This window comes from Pygoscelis adeliae, unplaced genomic scaffold, assembly GCF_000699105.1.
Source record: "Pygoscelis adeliae isolate BGI_AS28 unplaced genomic scaffold, ASM69910v1 Scaffold327, whole genome shotgun sequence".
In the NCBI taxonomy this organism is placed as follows: Eukaryota; Metazoa; Chordata; class Aves; order Sphenisciformes; family Spheniscidae; genus Pygoscelis; species Pygoscelis adeliae.
The window spans coordinates 34,753-51,262 of NW_008825300.1; the positions used below are offsets into that span (position 1 = coordinate 34,753).

The 16,510-nt window shown below is 37.4% G+C and overlaps 1 protein-coding gene across 1 annotated transcript in view; it reads left to right on the forward strand.

Annotated features, from left to right (window-relative positions):
- Positions 1 to 16,510, forward strand: part of AQR (aquarius intron-binding spliceosomal factor) — a 64,848-nt gene that overhangs the window by 2,922 nt on the left and 45,416 nt on the right. The window contains 12 exon segments of the mRNA XM_009329984.1: positions 863 to 919; positions 2,100 to 2,140; positions 3,141 to 3,176; positions 5,531 to 5,651; positions 6,967 to 7,107; positions 8,733 to 8,801; positions 9,298 to 9,398; positions 10,084 to 10,160; positions 11,414 to 11,478; positions 14,016 to 14,132; positions 15,098 to 15,211; positions 16,031 to 16,134. Coding sequence (XP_009328259.1) covers positions 863 to 919; positions 2,100 to 2,140; positions 3,141 to 3,176; positions 5,531 to 5,651; positions 6,967 to 7,107; positions 8,733 to 8,801; positions 9,298 to 9,398; positions 10,084 to 10,160; positions 11,414 to 11,478; positions 14,016 to 14,132; positions 15,098 to 15,211; positions 16,031 to 16,134 — 1,043 coding nt within the window.

The following is a 16,510-nucleotide window of genomic DNA, read 5'->3' on the forward strand; positions in this document are numbered from 1 at the left end:
GGGGAGCGGCCCGGGGGGGTCTCCGGGCCGCCTCTCCCGCGGCCGGAGCCAGGTGCTGGAAAGGCCGTTCCGGCAGCGGCGACGCCTCGCTCTTTAAATAGCCTTTGCGGTCCATGGGCGTTAGGGGGAGGGTCTCGTTTTGTCCTGAGTGAGGAGAGATGTAACGCCTGTGTTACGTGTGGAAGGGTATGTGCCCCCAGCGTTTTCAGACTAGAGAGATTTGCCGGAGCAGCGCTGCAAAATAAATCGGGCCTGTTACAATACCTGAAAAGTTGCTGACAGTTTCTCGTAGCTGAGCGTTTTAAGTGGTTTTGTGCAAGTGTTCATTTTTTTTGTGCTGGAAATGCTGCTTTCCTTCCTCTACAGCATGAAGAAGATTGAATAAGGTTGGTTAGGAAGTTCTTGCCACCATAGCTCACGAGTTTTGGTGCGGTGATGGTTACGGCGAATAGCCTTAAAATACTAGAGCTTCATATGTAGCCTCTAGTTATTTGTGAAATTCCTCAGTGGGAGGGTAATCATTTGCAATCTGGGGTTTGCGGTTCCGGAAAGATCATGGTATATTTTTCTACTAGAAGTAACTTAAGGAAAAAAAATTGTTTATTGTGTAGCAGTCTGTACATCTGAAATTTTTACAGAGAATTGCACCTCTGTTGGAAAAGGTTTAGGCATAAGACCATAAAAGATGGAAAAGCATTGTTGCTGGCAAACATAATTTTGTTACCTGTAGTTACCGTAAGCTGAAATTAAGTAAGATATTAGTGAAATAAAGTTTGGGGATGGGATGTGTTGTAGAGTTATTGTATCACTACAACTGAAAATGTGCGTGTTTAACCTTTTTTTTAATTTTTCTCCCATACAGTTAGCCAATAAATACTGGGCTCCACATGTGAAGAAAAAGTTGTCTTTTGATTCAAAGGTAAATACTTCTACTGGAATTCTGTTAGGGTATAAAAGAATGAGGATCAACCCTTTTCTGACATGCCAACCTCCAATGGTGCTTATTTTGTATACGAGTATAGGAGACTGCTTGGAAGGTCAACAGTTCTTTAACACACTGTAATTATAAACTGTTTGTTGTCTATTTGTAGTTTTTAAATGTAGGCAGTGTTATGAAGGTGTGCTATAGCAGTGCAGTTCTTTTGTATGCTACTTGTTCAGCTTATTTTGCCCAAGAACTTTTGAGAGTGAAAGATTTTTGAGCATCTCCTTTGAGGTTAAAAGATCTTTGAGGAGAGGCTACTGTTAGAAATCAAAGAAGGAGGAAAGATGCAGGTATTACTGAACTGTATACTCTTTCTAAAAGCTTCTTCAGAGAGTTTTGATCAGACAACTTTAGTGCTGTTTTGGTGAATATGTGTGTTTTGAATGTTTAAAATTTGGCCTGATGTGTTTGGTTTTGTGCTGGTTTTCTGTAGTGCGGGGTTCTTAAGTGTTAGGTTTCTTTCCCTTGTGGGTGTCTGGCTAAATCTCCCTTTCCAGCCTCAGTTACTCACTCTCTCTGTAGTATTTGTGATAGTATTTGTCTGTGATTGTTAGAACTAGGATGTACATAACCAGATGAGTTGCGTCTCTGTGTCATGTGATGTCAAAGTGTGCCTACTGCAACAGATAGTGCAGATTCTTTCATTCCTGTTGGAAAAACTAGGTAAAAGTGTCTGGATTTGGTTAAATGTCAGGTAAAAGAAACAGTGACAACAGATGACTGAGTTGGTGCAGACTTGTCTCTTGAAGACTGTTCTTTAAATTCAACAGTAAGCCAAAGATTAACAATAAAAAGGTTTGCGTATCTGTTTGACTTTTTATATAAAATCTCGGTGAGATGTAGGTTATTCCTTCAGAATAACTTGATTGAAGGTCCTATCAATTCTCTATCATTGCGTGCCTTCTCCTAAGTTGATTCACTGTCTCTGTGAGAATGTATGTCTGTGAAGCTCTTGGACTCTGCAGAGCTGAGACATTTTTGATCGAATAGCAGTAAGCAGAGAGTAACTAATCCAGAGTAACTTTGAGTGCATAAGATATCTTAATGCATTTTTAATCACTTTATGAAGTATATAAAATTCTTAACCCTTTTTTTGAAATATTCTTTCCCATAGGTTATTGAAGATGTATATACAAAAGAAATTGTCAGGTCAAAGTAAGTACCCTAGTCACTTTCACTTATAGACAAGCATTCCAACATTATCTGTATTGAAGCGGTTTCTAACATTTCATAGAATATTTTAAAATGCATTAACATGTTGAAAGCAGATGAAAATGGCTCGAGTGCATTTGAGTCATTTAATCATTATGGTATTTCAAAGTCTGAATATGGCAAAAAGAAAGTTCATGAGGTCATAATCCTTAAATGTGGTTGGACACAATACTGTTTGGTTCCTTCGTCTGGTAGTCTGTTGTGTTTTATGTTGGTTTTGTTGTAATTGTTCTAGAAGGCTGGTCCCTTCTTTTGTCACTAAGGCATGTAAAGAAAAAAAATCAGTTGAGAGTGTGCTGCCTCTGGGTTTTTGCTAATTATTGTTACCAGGTTTATAAAGGGCAAGTCTTATTTCAGTGAATTGTAATGTTAGATGGGGGAGACAAAGAATTCAAGATAAACTGCATTCTACAACTGTGTGTACAGAAAAGAGTTGTAACCATAGCTGTTTGGAGCTCTTCAGGGGAAGTTTGAGCTCTGGAGAGAATTCTGTTTGATTCCTTTTTGAAAATAATCTAAGAATTGCCATACAGGATCAGAGCAAGCTTCCATTTCCAGTCACTGAGAGACCATTACGAACTGATTAAATATATACTCGTAGTTTTCCAGAAGACACTTTCAGCTTCTAGCAGTTTATGTCTTCGAGGCTGTTGGAAGCGGTGTCTTCATATTTAAAAGATCTAGATGGATTTTTTTTTTTAATGTGAATTTGATTGCTTAATGAACCTGCATGAACTTTAGCTTCCACAGTGTTACAGCAGTTGCTTCTGCATTCAAGTGGTTGCTCTTGCATGGAAATGGGGGGGCAGAAATAATTCCTAGATGTTTCTACAGGTTTCATTTATAGAACAAAATAAGGGAAAATATAGCCATTTTCCATGCAGCTAAGATGTTTATGGGAGGCTTTCTTTCCTGTCTTAATTGATTACTTTTTCCCTTTTAGGTTTGCTATTAGAAAGATAATGCTTCTTGAATTCAGGTAAGCTAATTGGAGTGAAATTTTAAGTTATTTTTTCATAGGAACCCGTAAAGATGAGAAGCAAATGCCGGGCAGTAAGTCAGTTTGAAGGTAGCATACTAATTTCTTCCTATTTACTAAAGCGTTGAATTGTGTACCTAGGAAGAGTAAGTGAGGAGAGCTTAATTTGAGGAGGAAGTAATTTCATAAGCATAAGTAACATATCAGAGTATCTTGTTTTATGATTCTGAATTTCTCATGTAAGTGAAGCACCGAAGAATAGAGTTTGAATGAAAGAAGTGAAAAACTTGGGTCTGTTATTTGGAATGTGTCATTAAGCCTTAAATCGGAACTCACCGAAGTCGGAGGAAGTTTTTGGATTAAGTTTCTTACTGTGAGGGTAAAAACAAATTGTGCTGCAGCAGCATCGCTAACATTTTCTTCACTTGAAAAGAAATGGAAATCTGTTTAAAAGATTCTTACAGCTATTTCAGACTTTCCTGGAAGAACTTATAAAGCACGTCTGAAATGATGTAAAATAAATATTTGCAGTATTTACATATTTAGAAACACAATATTTAGTGTTCTGTTTGGCTCTGTTTTATCTCTCAAATCTTACAAGCAGATAGAATGAGATGGTTTTGAGATAGATTCTTTGTTTTGAAAAGGCTGCAAAGGTATCGGTAGTACCACTAACTAGAAAAGTAGGACAAACTTCCCTCTGTCTTTATTAGAAAAGGCGGAAGAGAAAATGTAAGCTGTGGTTTGGGGTTTGACACTAACAAACGGCATGCTGGTAGCATGACTTCTGGAATTTGTATGCCAGCAGTACCATGGAGTTAGAGGTTTTTAGCCTTTCTGTGAACATTCTTAATGTTACCAGCTGGTAATGGAACTTTAGTACCCTCTGGTCTATAGCCCCATCTACTGCCATTTGTCCTGTAAGTCATTTTCATTCTTTCCTTCCCCCCACCTCCCCATCTGTCTGTCAAACTCTCCTGTCTTCACACACGTGAGATTTTCCTGTCCTTCATTCTTGCTCACATACGTTTATCCTCACTTGGGGGCATAACAGTATTTTTACTAAAACATATTGAAGTTTATTGGAATTCCTGGGTGAAATGAAGTATGGAGTTCTGTGGATTTTGTGGGGTTTTTCCCCCTCCTGTTGGCAGATCCAAGCTCTTGGGAAGCAGCATGTATTTTATTTTGTATATGCTTATGAAGTTATCTCAGCTCCATCTGCAGCTACGCATTCTGGCTGAGCTCCCGGGAAGCAGAAATCCCTGTCTAACCATTACTGAGCCTTTTGCTCCTGGTTACATACAACTTCTCACTGTCTTTTTTCCCTCTGTCTCTGGTACTCAGCTTATGTGAAATTATTGAAGTAGCTTACTGTAAGACATCAGAAAAGTAAGCTGTGGAAAAAAGCAAATAGGTGAAACTGAGTTGGCCCATGAGGGGCCAAACAAATGTTAGAGCTGACATTAAGAGAAAGGAATGAATGAGCAGCTTGTTTAGGAAGAAACAAGACTTTCCACTTTCTGGTGGCAGTTGTTAAAGTAGCACAAGGTGCAAGTACACTGTTGAATGTGATGGATTTAGGGATTGCCTCCTCAGGAGTAACTGTCCTGCATAGTTTCAAGAGGAATTTAAAGGAGGGAGACAGTTGTTTGTCCAAATAGCCTCTCATCTCTAAGATCTAATTTTAAGAGTTTCTTCTATGAGAAATGTGCCATATTAATGAAGAAGAAATGCTCATTGCTGGGAATCTGCTATTTTCCAGTGTCCCGTAATTTTTTTTCACCGTCTTGAAAACACTTAATCACTCCCCTAATATTCAACGCTTTGTTTTAGTCGCACTGTAATGTAATTTTTTTATTGCCTTTGTATGATTACAAGCATAAAATGTCTCTAGATGATTTCTGATTTTTTTTTTTATAAAAAAGGGTATTTAATAATACAAATACTGTTATACAGTAGTTGTCCTTTGCATCTTATGCTGGGAGGTGCTGCATGTGACATTCATTATACAAGTGAAGTTTTTTTCTTTTTTTTTCTCTTTTTGGAAAATCAGCATGAATTCATATTCTGACTTTGTACTGAGCTGTGGCTACTTGTTACGTTTGAAAACCCTCTGGTGAATGTGTCTTCCTGATAAAAAAAACTCATCTGTCTCTTACAGCAGTTACAGAGTCTAACAAGTTTTGCTGCAGTGACCTAGATGAGAGGTAACTTCAGGAACTACTCACGAACTATGAAGATGGCTTTAAGAAGAAGGAGGAAGAGAACTCCTGTGGATAACTGCTCTTTCAAATGAGTGACAGATTATGTGGGTGGCAGCAACTAATGAAATATTCTTTGTCTTTTCACAGCCAGTACCTTGAAAATTATCTGTGGATGAATTATTCTCCAAAGGTGTCCAGTAAGGCATATTTAATGTCAATCTGCTGTATGGTGAATGAGAAGTTCAGAGAGAATGTCCCTGCGTGGGAGGTAACCAATTTCAATTACAGCTAGAATTGACTTTGATCTATAAGTTGCAGCTTTTGCGGTATGCTCACTTATACTGACAGAAGGTAGCAAAGCTTGTCGTGTTAAAAGTAAATGGTACCTCAGCTGGAATGTCTCATATGGTGTTTTCAAGGGTGTGTTCTTTTTGGAGAAAGCAATAGACGGATGAAAAATCCCCTGATTCCTTCCGGTGCACGAGTCCTTTGTTTTACTGTGTGATGCCTTTACATCAGCAGCAGCATTTGCTTTTTTGGCACTTGACAAAAGTCTGGCATTTGCAGAGAAGTTCTTGCTCTGATATTGAAAGAAAAAAGGATTTTTATATCCGTGGACATAAGGAGGCACCACTGGGAGTCTAAGATTTTATCCAATAGTGTCTTGCTTAAATCCTGTGAATATGGTTTTGTAGCTTTTTTGCATGAGATTTTATACTAAGATAATCTCTTATTCTGCTTCTGTGTGTACTGTTTTTTGTAATAATCAGTTCAGAACTAATTTAGTGTTTGTACAAATTGTCCAGTTCTCACAGGCCTTCTCAACAACGTGAGCCTAGTTAGAAATTGTATGCAAGCATTATTTCAGAAGCACAACTTACTCCAATAATAGTGCCATTACTTCAGTGGTGGCAAAGCACAGAGGATTAATAACTTGCGCATATGATGTCCGTGCCTTTTTTTTCGTTCTGGCATAGCTACTAGAAGCAAAATGACAGGTGCGTTTTACTTTGCAAGCAGCTTAGTTAAATCTGTTATTTGGTATGTGGCTGCCCTTGTAAAGAAACCGTTTCATCTCCAAGATTATTCGGTTTATCTTTTTCTGGCTGAGATAGCTGAATGGGAGTTCCACAACTGTAATTAATCTCTGGTGGCTTTTACCTGCTCGCTTTTTGCAGATCACTAAACAGCTGCCATAGTTTTTGCCAAAATCTACCAATTCTCTTCCAACCTGTGTCATTTTACAGTAATTCTGTGCAATCACCAGTTGAGCATTCCCACAGCACAATCCACTCCCCTTGTGCTTCTTGGTCAGTTTATCCTGTGCACCACCTGTGTAAGACCACGCAGAAGGTGGTAGTCCCACTAAGAGCACTCCCATAGTGTGAGGATCCCTGCTCAGGAGGATATCATTGGTCTGTTTTGTTTGTGCTGCCTGGTCAGAATAAATGAAAAAGAGAAAAACTAATCCTTCCTTTTGTAGATTTAAATGGATTTAGAGAACTTAAGCTATGTTATGTGAATGAAGATTGAAATGATTTGTATCAACCTGACTCAAAACCAACTTCCTCTTCTATTCCTAGACATTCAAAAAAAAGCCAGAACACTTTCCCTTCTTTTTCAAATGCATATTGGAAGCATCGCTGGTTGAAAATGACAGTGAATACTCTCTGCATGAACAGACAGTCCTGCTGCTTTTCCTTGATCACTGCTTCAATAGTTTGGTATGTTAAAAGTAACTGTAATACTTCCAGTGTGCTTATGCTGTTCTGTGTTAATAGGAGTTTAGTTTGAGCTATTTCTTCTTATGAGACAGATGAACCAAAATTCCCATTTAAGGAAGAAGATGGTAACGGAGGGCTTTTACCCCTCTTTTTGACCCTTGCTTTATCTCTCTCATTGCGTTTGCTTTTCTCTGACACAGGGTCATAAAAGAGACTTGAAATTGGAGGATTGGCACTTACTGCAATTTAAAGGCATATATCCAGACTTACATTTGAAATGGTGCTTAAAAAATATGTATTTATATTTGAAAAGGTGCTTTACACTTACATACTGCAGGTTACTTATTACTGTGCTCTTTTTAGTTTGGCTGGGAAATTGCACAAAATTATTTCCATTAACTATTGAGAAAGACAGTAATTCTTTCACTTTTGAAACCATGTTTAGATGATATTTCTATCTGCACTTCTCTTGAGCTAGTTTTAAGAAAGCGTTGGACTAAGTTGTATTCTCAATCTATAGTAAAAACACAGTTATAGATCCTAATTAGCAAGTGTGGAGAATAATTTACAATTACCTGTTATGTAAAACAGTACCTGTTACCTCTCCTGCTACTGGGCTTTTTCTTTACTTCTATTGCACACAGGATGTATCAGTCAAAATTAGGGTCTGCACAAGTAAAGAGCAAAATCATCTCTCGCAGACAAAACAGTTTAGAAAGTGTATGATTTGTTTTTGGAATTAGGAATGATTGTGGGAGCCAGTAATCATCCTGAACCTTACGTGTATAGTTTATTGAGGTAGTATTTTTCTGTAGTGGTCATGGTACAATGGATCTTCATTTTAAAGGAGGGTTTAATAGTGACTGTATGGAATCCTGCTTGCAGAGCGTGTTTCTCATATAACATGATATGGAAGCCAGTAAAAAAGTGCTTGTAAAAGCATACTGCTATTAGAACCTGCATTTCTTTGTGAAATGCAGAACAGGATAGTCACAGTAGTGTTTTAGGTAAGGAGCACTGAAGTGTGAAGTCTTAGAATGCTGAGAATGGAGTATTTGTCCATGAAGACATATTTAAGATATTAATAGAAGTTTTTCAGTAGTTTAGGAAAGAAAGAAAACTTTGTGGATCCAGATCACAGGCAGAGTTAGAGAACACTTGAAACAACAGTTGAAGTTACATGAATTATAGAGAAAATTAGTTATTTCAGATAACGGGAAGAGTGTAGATGAAGTAGGAAAAACTTGATAAGGGCTTCAGGAAAGAAAGAATAGAGAAAGCACAGTAAGACAATTCAGTTCAAGAATGAGAAATGACTGAAGAAGGAACATCAGTTCTCATCAGCTTCTGTGCTAAAAATGCTTACATGAATGGGGCCCCTGCTGAAGTACTAAGAATTGACAGAATCCATGAAAAGAACCTAAAATGTGGAAGTCATCAACAGTTTTAAGTGTCACCGGGTGGGGCTATTGTGCAGTTTCCTGTTAGGAAATTGGGAAATCTAATACAACAACATATAAATTTTTGTCAAATGGTAATGTACATTGATGTATTTTGTAAGACAGGCACATCAGAAAAAATAAGAATTTTAGAAAAAACATTTTCTGTCTGTAACTTTCTAACAGGAAGTGGATTTGATCAGAGGTCAAGTGCAGCAGCTCATTTCCTTACCAATGTGGATGGCTCTACAACCGGTAAGCATAACACTGTAAACTGGCAAAGCAATGTTCTAGGCATTATCCAAGTCCTGTAAAGTGAACTTTTATGGAATACTGTTATGGAAGCCTAATATTTAAGGCTGCCTGCATTGCTATGGAATTATAAAATTTTGTGTGCTTGGTAAAATTATCTTTATTGTTTGTTGCAAATTTGCATGTGATTGTAATTATTAATTATGTAATTTTTCATAAAACTAAACTTTGTTGCTTATAGCTTCTTCAAGCTATAATTTGTAGGCAAGGCCATGAGATCACGGGGTCTGGGGAACAGAGCTGACATCTAGCCATGGCTAGACTCTCTCTAGCAGTATTACATTATTGTTTTACGGTGATACTTGCTGAGATTAGTCTGAGACAGCTATTTCAGTTTGTTACATATTTTCTCCTTTTTTTAATAAGAAGGCTGGATTGTATTTTTATCTCTCGTGAATACAAGGATTCTTGGTGACTGAATAACATCTTAACATTTCAGAAAAGGCTAGAACAAGAGCTGAAAAAGACACCAAAACTAAGAAAATTCTGGAATCTAATTAAGAAAAACGATGAGAAAACGGATGAGGAGACAAGAAAGCAGTATGTTACAGAAACCTTTTTTGCTGTTAAATCCAAAGCCCTTAATGCATTCATTGTGTTTCAGCTAAAATAAATTGTTTCAATAAAAAAATGTGTGTTTTAAAAAAACTCTGAAGATGGCAAATAAGGATTGATCATATGTGGTCTCCTGGAAACTATTTTGTTTTCCAGTAGGCCTTGTGCAAAATACTGTTATAGAACTCTAATATTTTATTTGATCAGTGAATTTCTGATACCAAATCTCAGAGCTATAGGATGAAAGCCATAAGAGAATATTCGTGTAGTTACTTGTATTTTTTCATGACCTTTAGCAAACGTTCGGCTCTTAAGCAGATAGCTTATGCAAGTATTTGAATAAATTTGTGTGTATCTCACCAAAGTTAAATGTTCCAATACTTTTGTGTTGCAGTGTGGTAAGGTGTAGGTGGTGACATACTTCTCTTCCTTGACTCAGTAGAAGTATGGGTTGTTAATCAGTTCTGTGCCTAAAAATGTAGACTCTGCTAATTTGTCTGCCTGAGTGCAGAGAGAAAAGTTATCATCTAAACAGTTTAGGTGTGTTTCAAAGCAACCTGCTACCATTATATAAATTTAAAGCAGCTAACTTTGTATTAGTGAAAGATATGACGTACTTCTAGTCTGCATTTAAGTAACATTAATACTTTTGTCATATGTCTGATTTTAGAGCATATCGGGAGAGAAGATTTCTTTCACAGCTCATTCAGAAATTCATTTCTGTGCTAAAATCAATACCTGTCTCAGGTAACTGTGGTTCTTTTGTTACTTTGTTATCTGGTAATCTGTCTTAAATTCTTTTCTGTTGCTGAAGCAACTACTCCTTAGGATACCAACCTGAGGTTGGAGACCTTACCTGGATGGATTTTTAGTGAAATCCATGCCTGTCTGCATGGACTTCATGTCAAAATTAGTATTCAAATCTGTATATGCTTTAAAAATGAAATAGCAGAAAGCTACTTTAAACCTCCTCTTCTGTTCAGTATAGACTTAAAAAAATATTTCTGGGTACTGATATTCTTTATTGTGTGCTACAGCCGCCTTACGGCATTAAAGCATTTCATACATACTTAGATGCCTTGTTAAACGGGTGGTATAAATGCATATCATAAGGCTCTATTCTGTCAGTACTGTTGATTTACAGTAAGAACAAAAGCCTAAGTGAAGTGAAATTCTGTAAGATTTGACTGCTCTTGATTTATAAGTCATTGTGACAAGCAAATTATATGCTTACCTGATTTAGAAACGAAAAGTGTTTGTACAGGAAGGTGTTAGCCTTTTGACAAAAAAGGCTTATTATGCTCTAAGTACAGCACAATGTGGGTGAAATCACTTCCCAGAGTCCTGCTTTTGCTCTTAAACTCTTAGCAAACCTCAGCTCTTAACTGAGCTCTAAGGGGAAATTCTGTGTATTATGGCTTCCTCAGAAAGGATACCTATCCCCTCTGTTTTCCCAATTATGCAAGACCTGTTTTGGGAAGACTTACATTAACAGTTCTTTGGAGGCTTTAGGTCGTAGATACTCATTAAAGCAGACCTAGTGTTGTGTTTTGACGTGATTCTAAAGGCTTCTTAGTAGTCACCACTGAGTAGCTTTGAATATTGTCAAGGCCTTTTGCACACACCTGGATTGCAGCTTTTAAAGAGGTATTTTTGAGTACCTGGAGTTAAAAGTCCTTAAGAAGCTTAGCAGGCCATTGGTATCTTGTGGAAGTGTGTGTTTTTGTATGACACATTGGCTGTTTTTTTTTCAGAGTGCATAAAATCACTCCTGAAACTCTGGTTCCATTACTTTCTTATATCCAAAAATTTTCTGGTTTGCAATGAAAGAAAGGATTGTTTCAGAAAAAGAGAAGAATGTGCTAGTTAACCCTTAAATCTTGTTAAAAGCTAATACTAGTATATTAGTAGCATTTATTACATTTTTAAAGAATAGTTCAAGTACAAATATATTGTGGTGTGGATCAATTGCAAAAAAACCCTATTTTTTTTCTGTCTAGGTCCTATCTCTATGGACAAAGTTCATTATTGTGAGAGATTCATTGAACTCATGCTAGATCTCGAGGCAAGTTATTAAATTGTTTCAACCTGTTTCCAAGTGTACTTTTCTAGGTTTTAAATACATAAAGTCATTATTACAACCTTATTCCAGTTAGCAGGTGGTTATGTCACAGTTGTGCACTTAGTTGCTTAATAGTGGTTTTCCATCTGTGTCCTGGTTTCGGCTGGGATAGAGTTAATTTTCTTCATAATAGCTAGTATGGGGCTATGTTTCGGATTTGTACTGGGAACAGTGTTGATAACACAGGGGTGTTTTAGTTACTGCTGAGCAGTGCTTACACACAGTCAAGGCCTTGTCTGCCTCTCACCCCACCCCACCAGCGAGTAGGCTGAGGGTGCACAAGAAGTTGGTAGGGGACGCGGCTGGGACAGCTGACCCCAGCTGACCAAAGGAATATTCCATACAATATGACGTCATGTCTAGCATATAAACTAGGGGAAAAGCTGGCTGGGGTTCCGCTGCTTGGGAACTGGTTGGACATCGGTCAGCAGGTGGTGAGCAATTGCATTGTGCATCACTTGTTTTGTATATTCTTTTCTCATTATTATTATTTTCCCTTTTCTGTCCTATTAAATTGTCTTTATCTCAACCCATGAGTTTTACCTTGCCTCCCCCTCCCCCCGCCCAGTGCTCTCCCCCATCCCACTGGGGGGGAGGAAGTGAATGGCTGTGTGGTGTGTAGCTGCCTGCTGGATTAAACTGCAACAATCTGTAAATAGGAGGTTGTAGCAGTGTATCCACATTGGGAACTGCCTGGTAATGTTTACAAACCAGATGAACTGTTAGAGAAAGCTAGGATCTTAAATTGCTCAGTGAAGACTGTTAATTGGAGTAGTGATAATAATTCTGGCAATTGATGAAAATGTGTGACACTTTATCTGCTAGGAATAACCCAGATGTATTCTTCCCAATGCATAACAGGTCACTTAAAGTATCTTTTGTGTTGTAGGGTATAATCCCAGAAAGCGTCAGTAGTTCTGAAATGGAAACTATTTCTGTTTGACTAGAATTCATTATTTAGAAGTAACAGTTCTGGTGATCCAGGTTTGTTACAGAGTAATAGGAAGCCAAACAAGATTTTGTGAAATTTTTCAGCAGATGCTGAGAAAGTGGGACAATTTTAAGCTTGTAAAATTGTAAGCTTAAGTACCAGAATTAAAAATGAAAGACATTAATTTACAATCTCTCACAGTGTAGCAATTTATTGAAAATAACTTCCGATTTAGAAGACATTCTGAAATAAGACAGCACTTTCTGAAATAGTAAGCATTGGGAACTTTAAAATGGTTTGATCCTGAACTCATACAGGCTAACTGTCCTCTGCTAAATCATTTAAGTAGCCTGTGCTTGTAGTTGCAATAGAATGAATTCTTTAAATTGGAGCTTGTTGTCTTACGGATATAATATACTCTCATAAGAGAAAATATGTATTTGAAGTTAAACTTAAGTCTGTGTGTTAGCCAAAATGTTTAGAGGCAGTATGTTTAATGTTGTTTCTCATTAGGTATTACATGAAAGTTAGAATTCAGACAGTTTGTGAAGCTTGTTTAAATGACTGGAACAAGCAAATGAGGAATTAGCTGTAAATCCAAGTCTTTTTGCCTCGGTAGCATGTACTATGTTAATGGGCTCTTTTTACCTATGTAGAGCCCTTTTTCAGAATATTTGTTTCATATTACAGTATATAGACTGCCATCAAAACTTGGTGATTTGATAATTTGAAAGGAATGACTCCGTAGAATGTTCTTCCGGTTTTCTGAGTTTGTTTGTTGTAATTATTGTGCAGGGCAATTAACATTTTCTACTACAGATTCTTCTATTTTTTTCATCTTAGTTCTAAACACCACGTTGATGCTTTTTGGCATTCTAAATTCAGTCTGTAGATTCCACCGAGAAAAACTCATTTTTCTCTTGAATTGTTAAGGTGTACTTCTGTATGCTGTTGAACAGTTGCTACATATAGCAGCTTAAGCTATTTACATTGAGAAGAAATGATCTCTGTTTTGTTTACAAAAAGCTTTTATAGGTTTTTAATTAGGATTTGAAAAATTCTTAGATCTAATTTGAGTATCTTACAAAGAATAGAAGATAACCATATTTAGAAGAAACACAGTTTGCAGTCTTGAGAAAGACAAGCTTAAAATTAATAAAATGAGTATAGAAAACAAACATTTAAAACAATGTTGCAGCAGTTTGACATATCTTTTGTAGCACACAGTCATTATGTAGACACTTGCTAGTAGAACGATTGCTTTATTTAATTTACTTATTACTGGCAGGATGCAATCTCACTAATAGCAAGTTTGTGTTGTGCTCCCAGTCCTATAAAAGGCTGTTCATAGCAGCCTACCTGCATAAAACCAGTGTCTTCGCATATAAATGCTGTTTTAATATGAGAACCTCTGTTAAGGTATTAGATATGTAAATAACTGTGCAGCAATCTATCGTGATATGCCTTCTTGAAATGGAAAATTATGAGAAACCAGGGTTTCTTATCTTTTGAAGAATTGCTCGTACTAACATGAGGTTGTTTACCACAGGCTTTGCTTCCCACGCGGCGCTGGTTTAATACAGTGTTGGATGACTCCCATCTTGTTGTTCACTGTTACCTGTCCAGTCTTGCTAAAAGAGAGAAGGAGGGTCATCTCTTCTGCCAGGTGAGATACAAAGTTGTTGAAAATAACTTCTTCATTCTGATGTGGCTCTGAATACTGCGATTGTCTTGTTTTATATTTGTTTGTTAAGACAGGTTTTTCTGATGGATGCAAACCACATGTTTGTTTAAATCCTTCAGATAGTAGTTCTTTCTTACCTGTACCTATGTGTGTGACTGCTCTTACATTTCTGGCTCTGTTTTTGAACAGTTCTTAAAAGTACAACCTAGAAAACAGTGCAGCTTCTGGCGTGCTTTACCCCATGTATAGCAGAAGTTGTCACCGATGCATTCTTCTGTGCTTCGTTTTGACCTCAAACTGTTCTACAGTGCAGCTGTTTTTCGCTACTGTCCTTCAGTTTGCTCAGTCATAGACAGTATATTGTTTTTTATGACAGGATCTGAAGATCTCTCCCCTTTCCTGCATCTCAGCTGCTTTTCCTGCTGCTTGTCCCCCATCTCTGGCATTTGTTCAGTTTCTCTGAGGGTCAGTATTGATGGAACACAAAGCCAGCAGCACATCTGAATAATTTTCTTCTTCCGAGTTAAATAATCTCATTGAAAGGTAGGATGAATTCCAGAGGTGGCATCAGAGAGGGCAGGAGGGAGCAAGACCTCTGCCTTTTGGTAGCAGCAAGCCATAAGTTGGGTTCAGTATCTCAGTGAACCTCTGGCTAGGTCACCTTAGTGCAGTTAGTTTGTTTCAAGTCCTAGTATGTAAAAGAAACCGCATTGGTTGTGGGCTGTGCTGTAATTTCTATGGCTTGTAGATGAGATACCTAAACAAAATTATTTTGTGCATCAGCCAAGTATAAAATTTAGATACCGCTCCTTAGTCCGTTTCTTCAAGAACTTTGAGGAGCTCTTGTTTGTGCATGGTGCCCAGATTTGTCCTCTTAAGTTGTGTTTTTGTTTGTGGTAGGGTTTCTCTTATTGTTAATCCACTAATTTATATGGATGATGTCTCAGCTTTTAGATATGCTTAAATTCTACACTGGCTTTGAAATCAACGATCAGACTGGAAATGCTTTGACAGAGAATGAGATGACAACAATTCACTACGACAGAATTACTTCTTTACAGGTGGGCAGGTGGCAAAGTGCTTACGGGAGGGAACGGATTTGGTTTTGTTGTTTTAGTCTAATTTGCATCTGGAACAGGCATTAAGTCATTTCCCAAAGCAAACCCCTTATTTTTCCTGTTGAGTTACAGGAATAGTTTTAACTTGACTTCTTATACTATATCGAAGACACTAATGCTGCACTGTTACGTATGTGACTATGACTAAATAATAAGCTCTAGCAAAACACCACTTTTGATTTGATATTGTCGAGATGAACTGCTCCCATTAAATCTATTCAGAAGGGAAAATTAAGTGCCGTAGGAACTTAACTTATGATTATGCAGTAGGTGGCACCATTTCTTCAAGATCAGTACACACATATGGTAGCAATAGTGGTCCCTTGTACATAAGAGACAAAATAAAAATTCACATTACTTGTAGTCATATAAAGATAGTTACACTTTTCAGAATTTTTCCCATCAGTTTTAACAAAAAAAATTCAAGAAAGCATGGTTAAATTAAACTTGTTCCTTGTTTTTCTCAGTTGTCTCCAAGGCTACACGTCTGCCCCTTCAGACTGTTCTGTTCAGACAGAACAAATGCTGATAGGAGGGTATATAAAAAAGGTACTGTGTTGGAAGCACAGGAGTAACAAATAGGTGGTGCTAGCTAAGAAAAATGGAGATTTCACCTGGTTTTTATTTCTGTCCCAGTAGTGTCCACAGGGTGCTACGTGTTATGAATCAGAAGCAGCTATCTTTTGTATAAATATTTAGATTGTTACTAAATTGTTTCATTAATATGCTTAATTCAGTTTTTGGGTGTGGGTCTTTTTGTAGAGAGCAGCATTTGCACATTTCCCGGAGTTATATGACTTTGCACTCTCAAATGTAGCTGCAGTAGATACTCGTGATTCATTGGTGAAGTTATTTGGACCCCTTAGGTAAGTTATCAAAATGAAATTTAACATGAAATTGAAATTCTTTGTTCTCAGTATGTTTTAATTTAACAAATTTCTAGCTGTTTTTATTTCTGACTTCTCATGTGCTTTCTTATGTGACTTCTCAGGTCTTTCTGACTTGTCATGGTGCCTTTACATTGCTGAAATACGGAGACAGGGAGAGTTTGCATCCACTAGTAGTGAAGTATAGAATCATCATTCCAACCAATTAAGGTTAGAAATCTAAGATCATTGAGTCCAACCGTCAACCCAACACCACCGCGCCCACTAAACCATGCCACTAAGCGCCTCATCTACCCGTCTTTTAAATACTTCCAGGGATGGGGACTCAACCACTTCCCTGGGCAGCCTGTTCCAA